Here is a 15,200-nt window from a genome sequence, read left to right on the forward strand (position 1 = left end):
GCCTTTAATTCAATAGAAAACCTTGGGAAAAATTTTATCCTTCAATTATTCTTCAGACTCTGATTTAGCAGATGCCTATGGACAGCCTGGGTTTCTGAAGAAGCTGAGAAATAATTTAGAATTCTTTTTCACAGTAAGCATGGGCTTCTTCAGCAAAATATATTTATGCTTTTTCTAATGGCATCAGTATTCCTTAGGGTTTATGTTATCATCTCTGAGATCTTGATAGCACAACATGAATCCTTTGGCACAGTTCTTTGACTCCTCAGACTTTAGCTGCCAGACAGCTGAGAGTTGCTTTGTGACCAATCAAGGCTAAGCTTAGAAAAGGAAGTGAGAAATTATGATCACACAGAGTCTTTTTGGCTTCAGTGACAGAGGATTGAACACTTAAGGAACAGCTCATTCTATGAGAACTTTTGAGATGGAAGGCCTGGTACTGAAGCTGACATACAAACCAGAATTTTATACAGGATCATATTTAGATTGATATTCAGGAGTGTATCATGCTAGCTTAGCAAACTTAGGTGGTAATGACAGACTTCCAAGAGGCTTCCATGTATGGATCATAATCATGTGTGGATCATATATGGATCATAATCTATCTACTGGCACCACAAGTCTGAGAGGCTTTCTCACCCTGCTTTAGAAGATGTCTCTAGGTAATGGAACTTGACTTTATGAAAGTAATAGGACAAACTCAGTGTTGAATTTTATACAAATTCTCTCTCAGGTCTTATAAGTCTGTGGAAGAACCTTAGAAATACTGATTGCAAACCACTCATTTTATTTCAGGAATTCTGGGAGCTCACAGAGAAAAGTGCTTTCAATAGCTACTGAGCTTGTTTCCAGTAAAATCCCAGCAGGAGGAGACTAGGTGATATTCCATAAGTCTTTCAAAGCATTGACACTAAAAGGTGTTAAAATGCCTGGGATCTTTGTTGTAAACTGGGGTCCATCTTGCTCATGAAGCATCTTGTGGGCACCTGTGCAGGTGGGGGTGAGGGGGAGAGAGGCTTTCATCAAGAGTTTATTTTTGAAGCGACCTAGGTACTAGCTTCAGCTCATACACTAAGAAAAAAATCTTTGACCTTTGCAACTTGACCAGACTGCCTAACAAATCATGATGGTGTTTTCTTAGGTAAATTTTCATCAAGGTGAAGACAAAGACAACGTTTACTTTTTAAAATAGAAATAAATGACCTAAATGTCTATTGAATTCTAATAAAATTAGTGCTAATTTCAATGCACCTGGCTTTTTTCATATACACATTACATTTCTAGTTACTGGCAATGTTGAGCTCAATGCCACTGCAGGTTCTGACAAACGGATAGAATCAATAATGCACTTTTCTAAATTAGATTCTGCTAATATAAAGAAAGATCTTTACCTCATGCATTAAAGCTTTGAGCCAGGTGTTTTGTGTTTCAAGGGAAAAAAATGCTGATGGTCATTCTCTTTAATTGATAATGAATTATTCACTAACTCCTGATTCTGAAAAGTTGAAAGTTAGGACAAGAAATAAATAAATAAAGAAGGGGAAGGTACTTTCAGGTGATTAGGTCTACCATTACAGTGAAGTTAACAGAGCTACTTTCCTCCATCAGTTTCATTGCAGTCTCTGTTCTCTAATTTTCGCAATCTTGGTTACACAGGCACCAGTCTAATAAATGAACTTTGGGGCATCTGGACACCTGTGAGATGGCAGTAACTAACATAGCAAAACTGTAGCCATGGTATGGACTGCTCAGCGTGGGACCAGGGAGAAAGCAAAAGTTTAATTTTCAAATTAAAACTGATTTCAGTCACATTATCACTGTCATTGCCCCAGAGCTGCAATGGGAATGTAACCTGGTGTCAGAGACCCCTGTGGTTGGTAGCAGTGGTGGGTGTCCCTACCCACATCCCAGATTGCCTCTTTGCTAGATTGTGAGCTCTCTGTGGGCACTGCAGTGCAGAGCAATCCTTCTCTCCAGAGCTGGGCAGCACAGGGCTGCTGGAGGGGAACCACTTTTGTTTCACTCACTTTACCGTCTTTTGCCTCCTGCGTTTTGGCTCACACAGGAACTTCACTGATCCTTGTTGTAAGCTGCACTGGGGAGGAGGTTTTAGATGGGATTTCAGCAAGTCTTCAGGTTCAGAGCTTACTGAGCAATGACACCTGGGCCTTCTGTGTAAAGGGCAATGGGTAATGCCAGGGCAGGGTGATCTTCCCAAGCCCCAGCCCTGCTCTGGCCGGTTTTTGCCTCCAGCTCATCTCAACATCCTTGCTGCATTGTGTTAGTTGTTCCTGGTTATGAGGGGATGTTTTACTCCCTTTGGAGGAGCAAAGCTTGACTCCAACCACTCTCCTTGCTTCTCTGAAGTCTCTTTATCAAGTGTCCTAGGAGAGGGCCGTTTTCTCTGCATCAAACCCCAGGCCTGCACCTCCCCTGCAGCCTTGTCTGTACACTTCCCTGTCATAGTTAGGAATCAGTTCTTGTCACAATGCCTTATCTTCCCACGAGGTGCTGGTAGGTTCTGTAATATTTAAGCAATTCTGTATACAGCTTCAATCTTTGGTTTTTTGGTTGTTGTGACTTCAGTAAAGAGTAATTGTTGAACTTAATATGCTTCTGCTTTCTGACAGAACAAAATGGTCTTTTCCATTAAGACATAAATGTACCAATTTAGCTCTGTCTTAGCCTTGGTTTCTGCAGGAATTTCTTAAATAGTACCCTGCAGGCACTGCAGAGAAGTTTGATGACATTAATATAATCATAGAAACATAAAACCCAGGTTATTGATTTTGAGGAAGAAGAAAATTAAGAAAAAAGCCCTGCAAAGAAACATGCTTTTTTCTGCTCCAGGGACAATTTGCTGTCGCACTTATGCTTCCCTTTTGAAGCACCAGTCTTTCCTAAGGAGCTTTTGTAATTAACAATTTAGCTACTTTTATATTAATGTTTGTCTGATAGCAATTTTTCCCCCTCTGTTTTGGAATAATCCTGAAATTTGAGAAAGGCTAGTTTTTCCCATTGCTGAAAAAGTCCTGATTAAAGCATCCAAAAGGATTCTAACTTGCAATAGTCTGCAAAATAGACTGCTTTGTGCTTTTAAATATATGTTCAAATACAAAAGGGGACTTATGTTCAAATACAAAAGGGAAAGTCATCATTGTGTTTCTGTGGATATAAAAATTAAGCCGCATTTTGTAATGACTCTCCGGTATCTCCAACTTAATTAACTTGACCTATCTTTGAACTTCATTTGCGACCTCTTATCTCCAAAATGAAGTCAGCCTTTGGGAATAGGATTGGATGCTTGAAATTAATTCTTCAAACTACAAAGCAGATAAGGCAAAAGGCCACCAGAGTACTTTCCTAGAGTCTGGGATGGAAACCAGAGGACAGAAGAATGTAACAGGTGACTCAATGCCAGGAGTAAACCCTCAAACAGTTTGTTAGAAAACTAATGGTTGTGTTTTATTGTAAGCTGTTAAAGGTATGAATTTTGGAATAGATGCTGTGTAAGGTTTTAAAATGCACAGAAACACAATTATCTGAGTAAAAGAAGCGTTCTTTGCAAAGATGGATTGCACATTTAGGATTCTCTCGAGCCACTACAGCAACAACATCAATCTGCAAAACAGCAGAGTTGGTTTTCGGTTCTAGCGATTCTTTATTGTTTCTGTCTCCCCTCTCATTTTTATCATGAGATTACAGAAAAAGCTTTTTAAGACAAGTGTAAGTTTCTAGTTTTAAAAGGAATATTTTTTTCAACAATTAGTGCTTATGGGAAAGCAATCTAGGAAAAAACAATATAATTTTCCCCTTTACTCCCTTCCCCCATGGCTCTTCCTTTAAATATGATGGAACCCTAATCTGTGCTCTTTAGAGTAGAGGTAATGAAATTACAGAAAGGATGTGAAAAGTATCTGTGAAGGTAAGCTAATACTTTCCATTGTGTAAGCCACAGATATACTGCCTGAAGTCACATAATATGAGAAAGTTAAAGGAAAGAAATCAATATGAGGAAAGATTTTATTTTTCATTTTGGTTTTAGCGATCCATTTGGCAAAGAGTTACTTAAGAAGTATGCTTAGGTTCATTGAATTCATTCTTAATTGATCTGTATTTTCAAGACCTCTGACATGCCAAATAAATAACTCATCTTATGCAACTGCAATATGCTTATTGAGTCAGTGAGATCCTGCCCCAGCCTTTCTAAAGCACAAAGTCCTGGGTTTGATATTCACTGCTGATAAGGATATTTGCATCTGTCTGCTCCTGGTTTGTTACCCAATGCTGCCTCTAAGATGTCAGTTTTACTACTGTTACCATGACACTTACTTCTCGTCAGGTTTGTTCCAAAGAAAGCTATACAAAATTTTAGAAATGAAAAATAAATTTCTAATGTGTTTTGATGCCCATTCTGATGTTTGGCATTCTCAATTATTAAACATATAACACACTATTTTTTGGTGTGCTTTTAGGAAGAAAGTGGGCCTTTTCATATATTTCAGCCCAAATGAATCTTACTTTGGTCTATTTATAAACTGGCAGTTTGAAACAATAGAACAATTGTTCCTCTGTGCATGTCTGTGTGTGCATATCCCACAAACAGGTGTATGTGTATAACCACAGGGAAATCCCACAAACAGGTAAATGTGTATTCCATTAATATCTCCAGGGCTATTTCCAGGCATTTAAGTGAGGTACTTTAACCTGAGCAGTACCCACAGATGCACACCTGCTGTACCTACACATCATTCATGAGACAGGAGTGATCGCTCCATATCCTTTTACAGTGAGGTTCTCTCAGCCATCTGCCTGGGTCTGGGGTGTTATTTTTCATTCTCATGCTCTGGAGAGATGTGACCCTTTTGTTTTTTGAGGCTGCTTTTTATTTTCAGGAATCCCTCTTTTCTATTCTATTTAATTTGGTTTTATCTGCCCTGGTTTTGTCTTCATCTGAACAGTGAACTCATTAATCTCCTATCCTTTGAAATCTGTAGGCCTGTTCCCAGTTGTGGATTCCTTCAGTCATCCAACCCTGCAGGAGAATTTGTATTTAGTATTGACTACTTTATTGGGCTGGCATTTGAGCCTAAGGCCCTGTGGTCCCTACTTCATCTGTCCATACAAACCGCCTGGTCATTACTGTTTTAGTCACCACAGTTATGCCAAAAATGCCTTCTATAGATGTTTATGTTCTATGTGTGAATTATCAAGAAAAAATTCAAATAAACTGAAAAACAACATTTTCTGGTCATTTGTCTCTCAAATATAGCTAGTTTTTGAAATTTCATTTAAAATAACAGGATGGTTTATGAATACCTGTTAGGTAATTAAATTTACTGGGGAAAAAAAGAAATTAAAAGGAGATATGATTGAACTTCTGAGCTTTCACAGTACTGCTCCTTTAAAAGCCAAACAAAATGCTGCATGCATATTAAAAATAGTGAACCTGATATGCCACCAGCACAGCTGTATATATTTATGGATCAGTATGTTAATCAGTGTCTTGGCTTCAGATGAGATCTGTATAACAGGTTTCACGAGATGCTGCTCACAGCCTAAGTGATGTTTGTGTTCTGTTCATATTCAACTAAATTGAACTGATTTTCCAAGTTTTATTGATACAGCTACAAATTAGTGTTGGGGTTTTGTAAGCTCTGAGAAAGACAATGGGTTTTTACTGTAAAAACATTTGTTTTGGATTTCATAGCGATAAAGCAGGTTTTCTTATGCTTGCTTGTGTGTTTATGGTTTTAGAATATTGTCTTATTCTAAGGTGCTAGAAATGATTTCTGGATCATCTCCAGTGGTGATTATATTTCATTTCTGGAATTTTTAGTCAAACCACAGGCTGGACATTGACATGTGTCAGTGAAAGTAAAAGGCCAGAAGTGGTACTATGCAGCAGCAAGGACTGCTGAAACTTCCTGCTAAAGCATACAAATGTAAGTTTTTTGATGCATTTTTGGGGAGAAAAAAAATGTCTTTAAAGAGCCAACTATGCAATTAAATATTCACTATCAAGGAGTCTGCAGATTTTTTCATCTTCCAAATTCCAGTCTATGTGTGTCTTTCACAGGAGAATCCCTTCAAAGAAAGGATTGTGTCATCTTTCTCAGAAGATGGAGAGGGGAGCTTGAGCTTCAATGACTTTGTGGATATGTTCTCCGTGCTCAGTGAAATGGCTCCCCGAGAGCTGAAAGCAATCTATGCCTTTAAGATTTATGGTACTGTGTGGAGGGGCTCTGGTGTGCTTTTCGTGTTTGGAGTAAATGAGTGGTACACTTGGTGATCTTTGGTTCTTCTATTGTTTAGATTTTAACACAGATAACTTCATTTGTAAAGCAGACTTGGAAAAAACCCTCAATAAGCTGACCCGGGAAGAGCTGACAGCGGAGGAAATCACTCTGGTTTGTGAGAAGGTGATAGAAGAAGCTGACATGGATGGTGATGGGAAATTAGGATTTGCAGATTTTGAAAACATGATTTCCAAAGCACCAGACTTTCTCAGGTATTATTTTAAGAAAAACAGAGTCTCTTGCATACTTGCAGGTATGTTTTAGGATATCACTGTGCAGTCTAATACAAGAAGTGTCATATGTAGGTATTTTCCTAGAGAACGCACTAGGGGATGACTTCTTACCTAACTCAGTTTACTTTTCCAGGGCATATTCCAGTTCTCTCCTAATTTAAGACTAAGAGCTCAATGACTTTTAATTATCACCTTTCCTGCTCCTCTACCCGTCTTGGTGCAGTTCAGGAAAATACTTTGATCCATTATGAGCTCAAATTCAGCCTAAAGCCAGGATTAAGCCTATAGCAAGGATCCCAGCTGTCTGCATAGGAATGTGTGTAAATACTGTATACATGTTACAAATATACATAGAAAGACATTGATTTCTTTGCTGTGAAAGTGTTTTTTGAAGAACTGTAAAGTGTCCTGCAGAACACAGAATAGTATTTCTTTCATGAATGAAACTTCTGAGGAAAGCGGTTAAAAGCGATTCAACAATAAAGCAGAAGCACATGATTCCAGTGAACCTTGAGAAACATCAGCTTCTGGAGAGGAGACATTCAATGTGAATGTCTTTTATACATTTCAGGTATTCCTTGACTAATCAAGTGTATCAACAGAAACCCTTTAGAACAAGACATGTATTATCATTATGGTGAGGCTCAGCTCAGTAGGTATTCTAATATTTTGTTTACAGATACTTCCAGCTAAGAAAACATCATCTTTATACTGCCATCCTAGAAGCTGCTGGGATCAGGTAGGGTTTCCTTTAATCAATCAAAAGGCTGTGCTGCTCCTACAAATCTGGTAGAGAACAGTGATCAAATGTGAAGAATTGAAGGCAGATCTGAAGATGCAGTAGAAACTGCAGTTTCAGAAGTTTCCTGTGCCATGACTGATTTTACTGCTGTGTTGTAGAGGCTTGCAAACTGCTGACTGAGAATTCCAAGCTGAGGATGCTGTGCAGTCCAGTCATTTCCTGAGAAAGTTGCAGAGAGGAATGTTTGCCAGTGTAGCCATTGGAATGACTGTCACAATTATTTTTCTTTTCCAGTTAGGTGATGTTTTGGGAAGATGAGGAAATGAGTGAAAATCACTGAGTGCTGGCTATTTAGCAGGGCAAGATGATGAGTAAAAGGTGGGATGAAGTGGGATGTGTATTATAGATTAGGTGAGAGAAATTGCAGAGTACCCATAAAATCAAAGGACGAGGCTACCAAGTATTGAAAGACTGAGTGTCCAGTTGCTCAGTTTAAACACATGTACTTGGATCTGTGTCTGTGACAAGATATCTCCTTCAGGTTTAAGATGGCAATGTGCATATTTAAGGTTGATGTTTGGCGTCCCTGGCTTCCAGAGGAATCGTGACTTGCCCCTCCATTCAGGTTCAGGAGTTTAGCTGGGTCATGGGATTCATCTCTGAAGTCCTCAAGCCTAAGAGCTCCTGGTGATATATAGAAGGGTCTCCTTCCACCTCCTAACCAAAACACTGGTTTAGAGCCTCTGCCCAGGCAGTTGCTATATAAAAGCAGCTTCTGTGGGGAAAACAGTACAAAGAAAACAATTTCTTAGCTGGAAATATATGTAAAGAAGATATTAGAATCCTCTGAAGAATCTGATGTTTCTTATGATTCAGCAACATGTGTCTTTGAAGCTATATTGGAAAATGAGAATGTAATGGAAAAAAGCCTCAGAGCTGAGAATGTGTAGGTTCTCTAGTTTGGTTTCTATTTTAATTTTAAGAGTTAACAGCTGCAGGAAAAGAAAGTGACAGGGTCATAAGACTACTTTTATCCAAACTGATTTACATGCAAGATTTGATACCTCTGCCTTACTGTGGTTTACTGTTCTTTTTGTCTGTAAAGGTATTTTATTTTTTTAGGACATTGTTAGTTCTATTTTTCCTGTATGCACTGCATCACAGGCTGGCATACTTGTTAATACTGAACTTCCTGTTCTGAGGAACTTATTCTAATTTTTTAAATACTGGGTAAATACTGCATTCTAAAGAGAGATTTGACTTTTGGAATGGAATTCATTAAGTTTAATGCCACAATAGCTTCATCAAAGTCTGACTGGGACTGAACCTAAACAAGAATGCTCTGGCAGGAGCCAGTGCCTGCCAGCATGTGACAGACTTTGTGACATGGACAAGAATGCAATTCCTGTAGCTGATCTCTCACCACAAAAAGCCCAGTTCTTTTTGCCATAACAGTCTTGGAAACATTACCTATTCATTTACTGAAACAATGCTTTCTTGCATCTTTGTGAATTCATCTCCAGCTCTGTCTCTAGCCTCTCATTTTCTTCTGAGTTTTCAGCTGTAATGGTTGTCTTAAATGATAGCCTTGGGCTATGGGCAGGCAGGGCTGTGCAGCTTCACTGGGTAATCTACTACAGAGCATGCAAAGCACAGGAAGTGTCTGAATAGCAGATGACCAACCATCTATGCCAGTGGAAAACTGAACTAGCTTCTTACTATTACAAAAATATATAAAAACATGCTTTCATCTAAAATAAATTGGCCATTCGAAATCTTAAGCAGACGCGTGGAAGAAATACCAATCCATCAATGTCCAGAGGCAGTCACAATTTCATTTTCTTTTGCTTATCTCCACTTTTTGTGCACAGTTGAATGCATTCCAGAATTTAAATTCAAGGAAGCCCAAGAGTCTAATGATTTACACTTCCAGGTGCTCAGCAACTGTGAAAATGGAACACCTAGGAACCAAAGCAATAGCCACATTGAAAATGATTGCCAGTGAGCAATTGCAGATGCTGGGTAACTGCAGTTTGTAGGGATTTTGCTGTGAAGCCATGGGCAGTCAGTAATTCTGAACATCTGATCCCAGAATACCATCCTGGCAATGTGGTATGAGAGCCTTCTGAAAATGCTGAATAACTTGACAGGCCCCAGATGATTTTTATCTGTAATAAAGGATTTACTCTGTTCTTTTCCTTTTGTCCCCACCTCTTCATATCATAAAAGGGGGAATGTAGGATTCCAGGCAGTTAGGTTTTACCCCTGGCTCTGCCATTGCTTGAGCAGGTGATCTGTACAAAGCCATAGAACACTTTTTTCTCTCTGCTCTCTAACGCGGGGCCAGTGCTTACCTGACTTGTGACAAACTTTGAGAACTTTCATTCAGCTGCAAATGATCAGCAGCAGCAGCATAAGATTTGAAGTTACTGAGGAAGAATATCTTCTTTACTCTGTGGAAAACCTTTGAAGGCCAGATTCTAGTAGCAATATGCACTCAGGTTATGAAGCACATGTTGGGGTTTTTTTAAGCTGTCACATTATCACGCCTACTTAACATACACAGCAGGTATTAACTTTGACACCATGATCCAGGCTTTGACCTGCTATGAGCTGAAGTTCATCCACTCTAGGTTGACTTATTTTCCTTATCTCATCACTCCTTTCTCAAACCTTTATTTAATGACCCTGTGTAGGTTTAATCTCCTACAGACAGCCTTTGCCAGCTTTGTGCTGCTGTCAGGCAAATGAAGATGCAGTAAAGTCTGTTGCTTGATTTGCACTGCTGTCATTGAGGAATTTTTTCCAGACTGGAAGAAAACACTGTTAATCATTAACCAGGGAACATCTATGTAGTTGGCTGTTATCCCAGAAGCTGAACTAAGCTGTAAATGATAATGACAGTTACTAGTTCAGAAAATTGGATCCCAATAGTTTTATTTCACTAAAAATTGTTATCATTAAGAAGCTGCTTGTAGTTTAATGGAAGCATTGGCAGATTGAGCTGGCACTAGCTAAGTGTTCTGTTCTACAAGACTGGTTACGTTTTCCACAGGAAATTGTTTTATAAATCATCCTGGAAGTTTCAGCTTATTTGAATGCCTGAGGGTGAAGCCTGCTGTAACAATAGATAATGGGGTTTGAGAGGAATATGGCATTAGTAATACCTGGGAACTGCCAGAACCAGACAGGGAAACAACACATTAAACATTGGAAATGCAGTATTTCTGAAACTGTTGTGGGCCTTTGCCCAGACACTAGTTGATTCTGTGACCCCAATCCAACCAAATGCTGAAGTAAAGGAAGCTCTCTTATAGGAAATGCATCTCTCATAAGACTGTCCCAACATGCAGATTAATTGGTTCTTAAGGACTAATTTTAGAGCTAGTGACTAATTGGCAAGAGATGCTTAACAAAGAAACAGTGGAAGGGAATAATTTTTGCCAGTATTTTTTCAGAGTATTTTAGGTGCTTCTTAGTAAACAGCTGAATCTTCAAAGGCCAAAATGACACTCTGATAAAACCAGAAATTTTTCTAATAAATTGATTTCCAGTTAGGTGGATTTGGGTGGATTTTTTTTGGGGAATCATGCCTCAAATGTTTTCACATACAATGTGATGGATTTTTAGCTCCTAGATATTACCTGCATGGGAGTTAAATTTTCAACAGCTTGGATTTATACAGTCTCTAGACATTTCTTGAATTGTGAACAAGATATTTATAATTCTTTTATTTAAAAAACCTTAGTGCCAGTAAAATATTTGCATCACTATCTGCTTTGTGTCACAGTGCTTAGGCTGGTGTGCCAGGCTGCTATACAGCATATCTTTTATTGTCACCCAGACTGAATAAACTCCTGGAGACAAGATTCCTAGCGACCATGGTGAATATGAAATGTTATCTCCTCCAAATACATGCCACAAGCTTCCTTTAGTGAATTTCTGATTCAAATCTAATAGCTGTAATTAAGTTGGAGTATTCTTTTGGTAAAACAAAATCCAAAGAGTGTGCATCCAGAAAGTCTGCAGCCTCTCAAATCTTCCAAAAAGGTTTTCTTTCAGTGTAGGCAACAAACTTACAGAATTTACATACAAAAATACATAATAATCTCTTTTCAGTCAGTCAGGAGTTTCAGCATACCCTCTTAAAATTGTCTCTCCCTGTCCTGCTGAGATGCTTGGGAGCTCTTCTGAAGCCTGGTGGCAGTTGTAAGCCATGCTGCTTGCCTGTATTAAAGAACAAATAGAGGCTAACCACCAGAATCTCTTTGGCTCAACAAGAAAAACAAAATTACCTGCCTAATTTGTCTTGGTTAGGACCCAAATACTGTGCCATAGCAAAAGTACCATCGGGAAACACTTAGCTCTGCTCTGATGCCTTAGGCTTTAGTTTTTCTGTTTTTCAGATTCTCTACTACTTTAGTGTGTAGTTCTGAGCTTCATATTATGGGATGGTAAGCTCTCTTCACAGAGTAGGGAGATAAAACAATTCCTTCTCTAGGTTGGGGCCAAGGACAACCAATCCAAATCTCAGGCCCAAGAGCATAAACAATTTTGACTGAAGAGAGAAAAACAAGGAGGATGGGACTCCATAACCTAGAGCTATAACTGGACAATTAACCCCAATATGCAAATGGAGCAGGACTTATAAAAGTGAGAGACCTTGTGGCCAGTTGTCCATTTTGGTTCATCTTTAGTGTAGCCCTGGCTGGGCTTTTGTACTGCTCAAGGTGGATCTTTTGAGATCTTTTAGTAAATCCCTACTTTATCCTTTAGCTAGCCTCTGGCCTAGGTCTGCCGTGGTGCCGGATTTCCTCAGCCTGACTGGCTCCTGACACCGACAGCGAGAGTGGGCTGCCCCCATGGAGCTGTGGAATCTTGGGGTGCAGCTCTAGGGCACAGCTGCTCTAGGGCACAGCTGCTCTAGGGCACAGGTGGACTGTGTTGGGGATAGGACTGCACTGAGGGCAGGGACAAGGAACACGAAGAGGTCTTGTGTATGTTTTCAAAGGAGTTTATTCCCTGGAGGGTCAGGGACAGAAAGACACTGACTCAAAGTCATACCTCAACTTATAAATGAGCAGAGGTGCCAGGGGAGGGAGGATACAATCTTTAACCAACTGGGAGAAACTGGGGGTGGAACACAAGGCAGGGAATACAATGTTTAAACCAATAGGGGACTACAGGGGAGGAGAATAACTTAAACCAATGGGGCCTCGAAGGATACAAAACTGATAGGGAAGTTTCTAGAGAAAGGGGCAGGCTTGGGGAGGGATTGACATTCAATGGGAGGAGGAACAGGGAACAAAAGGGCAGGTCTTTGGGGAGATGGACAAGTAGGGCAAAAACCAACAACACAGGGGGAAAGGAACAATCCATTAATAATAAAATATGCCATAGCAATACAAAATAAGGGGCGTTCTAAAACTGACTACTAGGACTGAATTACAATCAAAACCACACACCTCAACATAGGTCAGCCTTCCCAAGGCATCAGCTCTGCAGCCAATAAATTGGGCAATTTAGACTTGATTTAATCCAGTATTGAGCTTGGCCCCTGAGCTATTTTCAGAAGATGGAATTTTCTCCCATGAAATTTGAATCTTCTCAAAGCACAAAAGAAGGAAGTCATTTTTTTTTCACACACCTTCCTTTTTGTGCTTAAAGAAAAATTTTTTGCATAGTGACAAATGTGTTTGTATGTCTTAATCTTTTTCTTTCTTTTGCAGTACTTTCCACATAAGAATCTGAAGATGTTCTGGCAGTCCAACCTTTCTGAATCTCAGGCACTCCAGGGATTTTTGTCCTCTAGTGAGGGCTTCCTAGAACTCAGCAGAAAGTACAGAAAGAATTCTGGTCCACAAAGAGACAGAAGCATCATGTGATCTACGGGATATTTGGAACAGACACATTTTTATCTTCTCTGCTGGCCAAGCACTCTGGCGAAGATGATTGGTTGTTGGATTGTGGTATTTCTTTTTTTCCCTCTTTTTTTTAACAGTCAGAATCAGAGTATTATTAAAGGTATTTCCACAGAGTTTTTATATTTATGAATATTTAATACTGCTCTTAATAGTGAAAAAACCCAAAATCAAAAAAAACTGAGAGATTAACTTTGGTGTGTTTTCCAAGAGTATTTGAAAGAAAGCACGGGCCTTAAATAATGAGATGCCTCTATCACTGTGTTGTACAGCTGGGATCTTGCATGGAAATTACCTGAGGTGAAAGAACTGCAGTCAAGATCAAGCTCCCAGTGTTGAAGACAGCCACAGCCCAGGTTTGCCTTTCAGCCACTAAAATGGCAACTGCTGGGTTTGGTCCTTACCTTCAACCAATATTTTATGGATTGTTGTGTCCTTATAAAACTTGAAATATTTGCCTTTTGTATATGATAATTGTGTACATGATTCATTTCTTCCCAAGATAAATGTTAAAACTGTGTCCTTATTCTCAAAGGGGCTCCTGCATTTTACTCATTCTGTGGGCTGATAATGTTCTTGAATGGAGGAACATGGTCATCTGTAACTCCTGAAGAAGTTGAAGAAGCACAGAACTACTATTAAGGACATGAAAAGATATTTTCTTTTGAAACAAGCTATGCAATCTCTCCCATAAAATGCATGAATGCAGTTCTATCTTTTCCTTTCCTCTCCAGCTGGAAATCAGCTAGATCTTTTTGTTGGGTTTTCTTGTTGTTGTTGTTGTTTTGGGGTTTTTAATTTTTTTTTTAAATTTTTACTTCCAGTATTGTTTAGGTACTGGGACCTGAAGACAATCATATGTGTATTAATTATTGTTCTAACAGTCAATAGAAGGGCTCTGTCACTTACATGGCTTCTGTATCAAGGTCATCACAATTAAAACTTTTGAAGCATTCTGTTGTGCTTTGAGAATTTTTAGGCTGACCACATACTAATTTCCTTTCTGATCATTATTCCAATTACTGTAAAGTTAAATCTCTCAAAGAATGAAATGTGTTATATAGAAAACTGTTAAAATAGAGAACCTAACCTGTTTATCATTTCTGTAGGGGTGGTGATGCCTGTCTACCTCAGAAACTCTTCTGTGTGGTGAGCTTGCAGGGTAGCTTGCTGTTCAGATTTACACACTATGAATAAAGAAGAAATATTTATCTAGCAGCATGTGTGTACATTAAAAGTTTCAATGGAAATTTCGGATATTCAAAGTATACCGGACAGACATGTCCAAGATTGTACAGTGGAAATGACAGTAATTTTTACATTTATTTGTAATACATATCTTAGAGCTATCATGGTCATTGATGTTTATAGCATTTTAATGCTTCCTCCTACTGATTTCTGTTTAGATAAAGAAATTAAAACCTGAATTCCCTTACCCAAGTTAAAGTTAAGAGAAATTAATTTTCATATTAAGTTCTGATTGAGTAAAAAGAGATTCAAGCCTGTTTTTCATTTTGAGCAGATTAAGTTAGGTGTATCAGCTGATTCAAAATATTTGCAAGACATTGGCATTAAGAGAGATTATGTTAAAGTTACTTCCTCTTAATTGAAGGATCAGCCTAATTTATAAAAATTTATTTCAAGACCAGGCATTTAATCTTGGAAGCCTTGTGAGGTGTGTAGGAAGATATGATTAGGATGTATTTGTAAAATACTAGGTTGCAAGATTTGGGATCGGATTATCCAGATAAAAAGGATCTGGTGCTGATGACATAGCTCAGTTCCTTTTGGCATCAACATTCTTCTGTGTGTTATGATTGTTATTAGCTAAAATTCCTGTTTTCCTGACACTGTGTGTCATTCTTGGGTTATATCATACTCTGCTCTTAAAGGATGAGTGGCCTTGGAAGTGCTCAGTGTCTTGTTTCCCTGGGTCCTCTCTGACCTAAATGCCACAAAGCCCTTAGGAGACATGGGAGCTTGCAGCCAGACGTTTGACCTTGGA

The 15,200-nt window shown here is 38.9% G+C and overlaps 1 protein-coding gene across 2 annotated transcripts in view; it reads left to right on the forward strand.

The window, feature by feature from the left end:
• CIB2 (calcium and integrin binding family member 2) overlaps window positions 1-14,148 on the forward strand; it is a 34,851-nt gene extending 20,703 nt beyond the window's left edge. Inside the window, exons 4-7 of one of the 2 annotated variants that reach the window (XM_054516283.1) lie at window positions 6,080-6,227; window positions 6,316-6,511; window positions 7,212-7,271; window positions 13,004-14,148. In XM_054516283.1, the coding sequence (XP_054372258.1) occupies window positions 6,080-6,227; window positions 6,316-6,511; window positions 7,212-7,271; window positions 13,004-13,025 (426 nt within the window). In that variant the 3' untranslated portion in view covers window positions 13,026-14,148. The remainder of the gene's footprint in view (window positions 1-6,079; window positions 6,228-6,315; window positions 6,512-7,211; window positions 7,272-13,003) is intronic. The other variant, XM_036389758.2, reaches the window with a different exon arrangement.
• Window positions 14,149-15,200: the final 1,052 nt, after the last annotated feature.

The sequence above is a fragment of the Molothrus ater genome, chromosome 13, assembly GCF_012460135.2.
Source record: "Molothrus ater isolate BHLD 08-10-18 breed brown headed cowbird chromosome 13, BPBGC_Mater_1.1, whole genome shotgun sequence".
Taxonomy (NCBI): Eukaryota; Metazoa; Chordata; class Aves; order Passeriformes; family Icteridae; genus Molothrus; species Molothrus ater.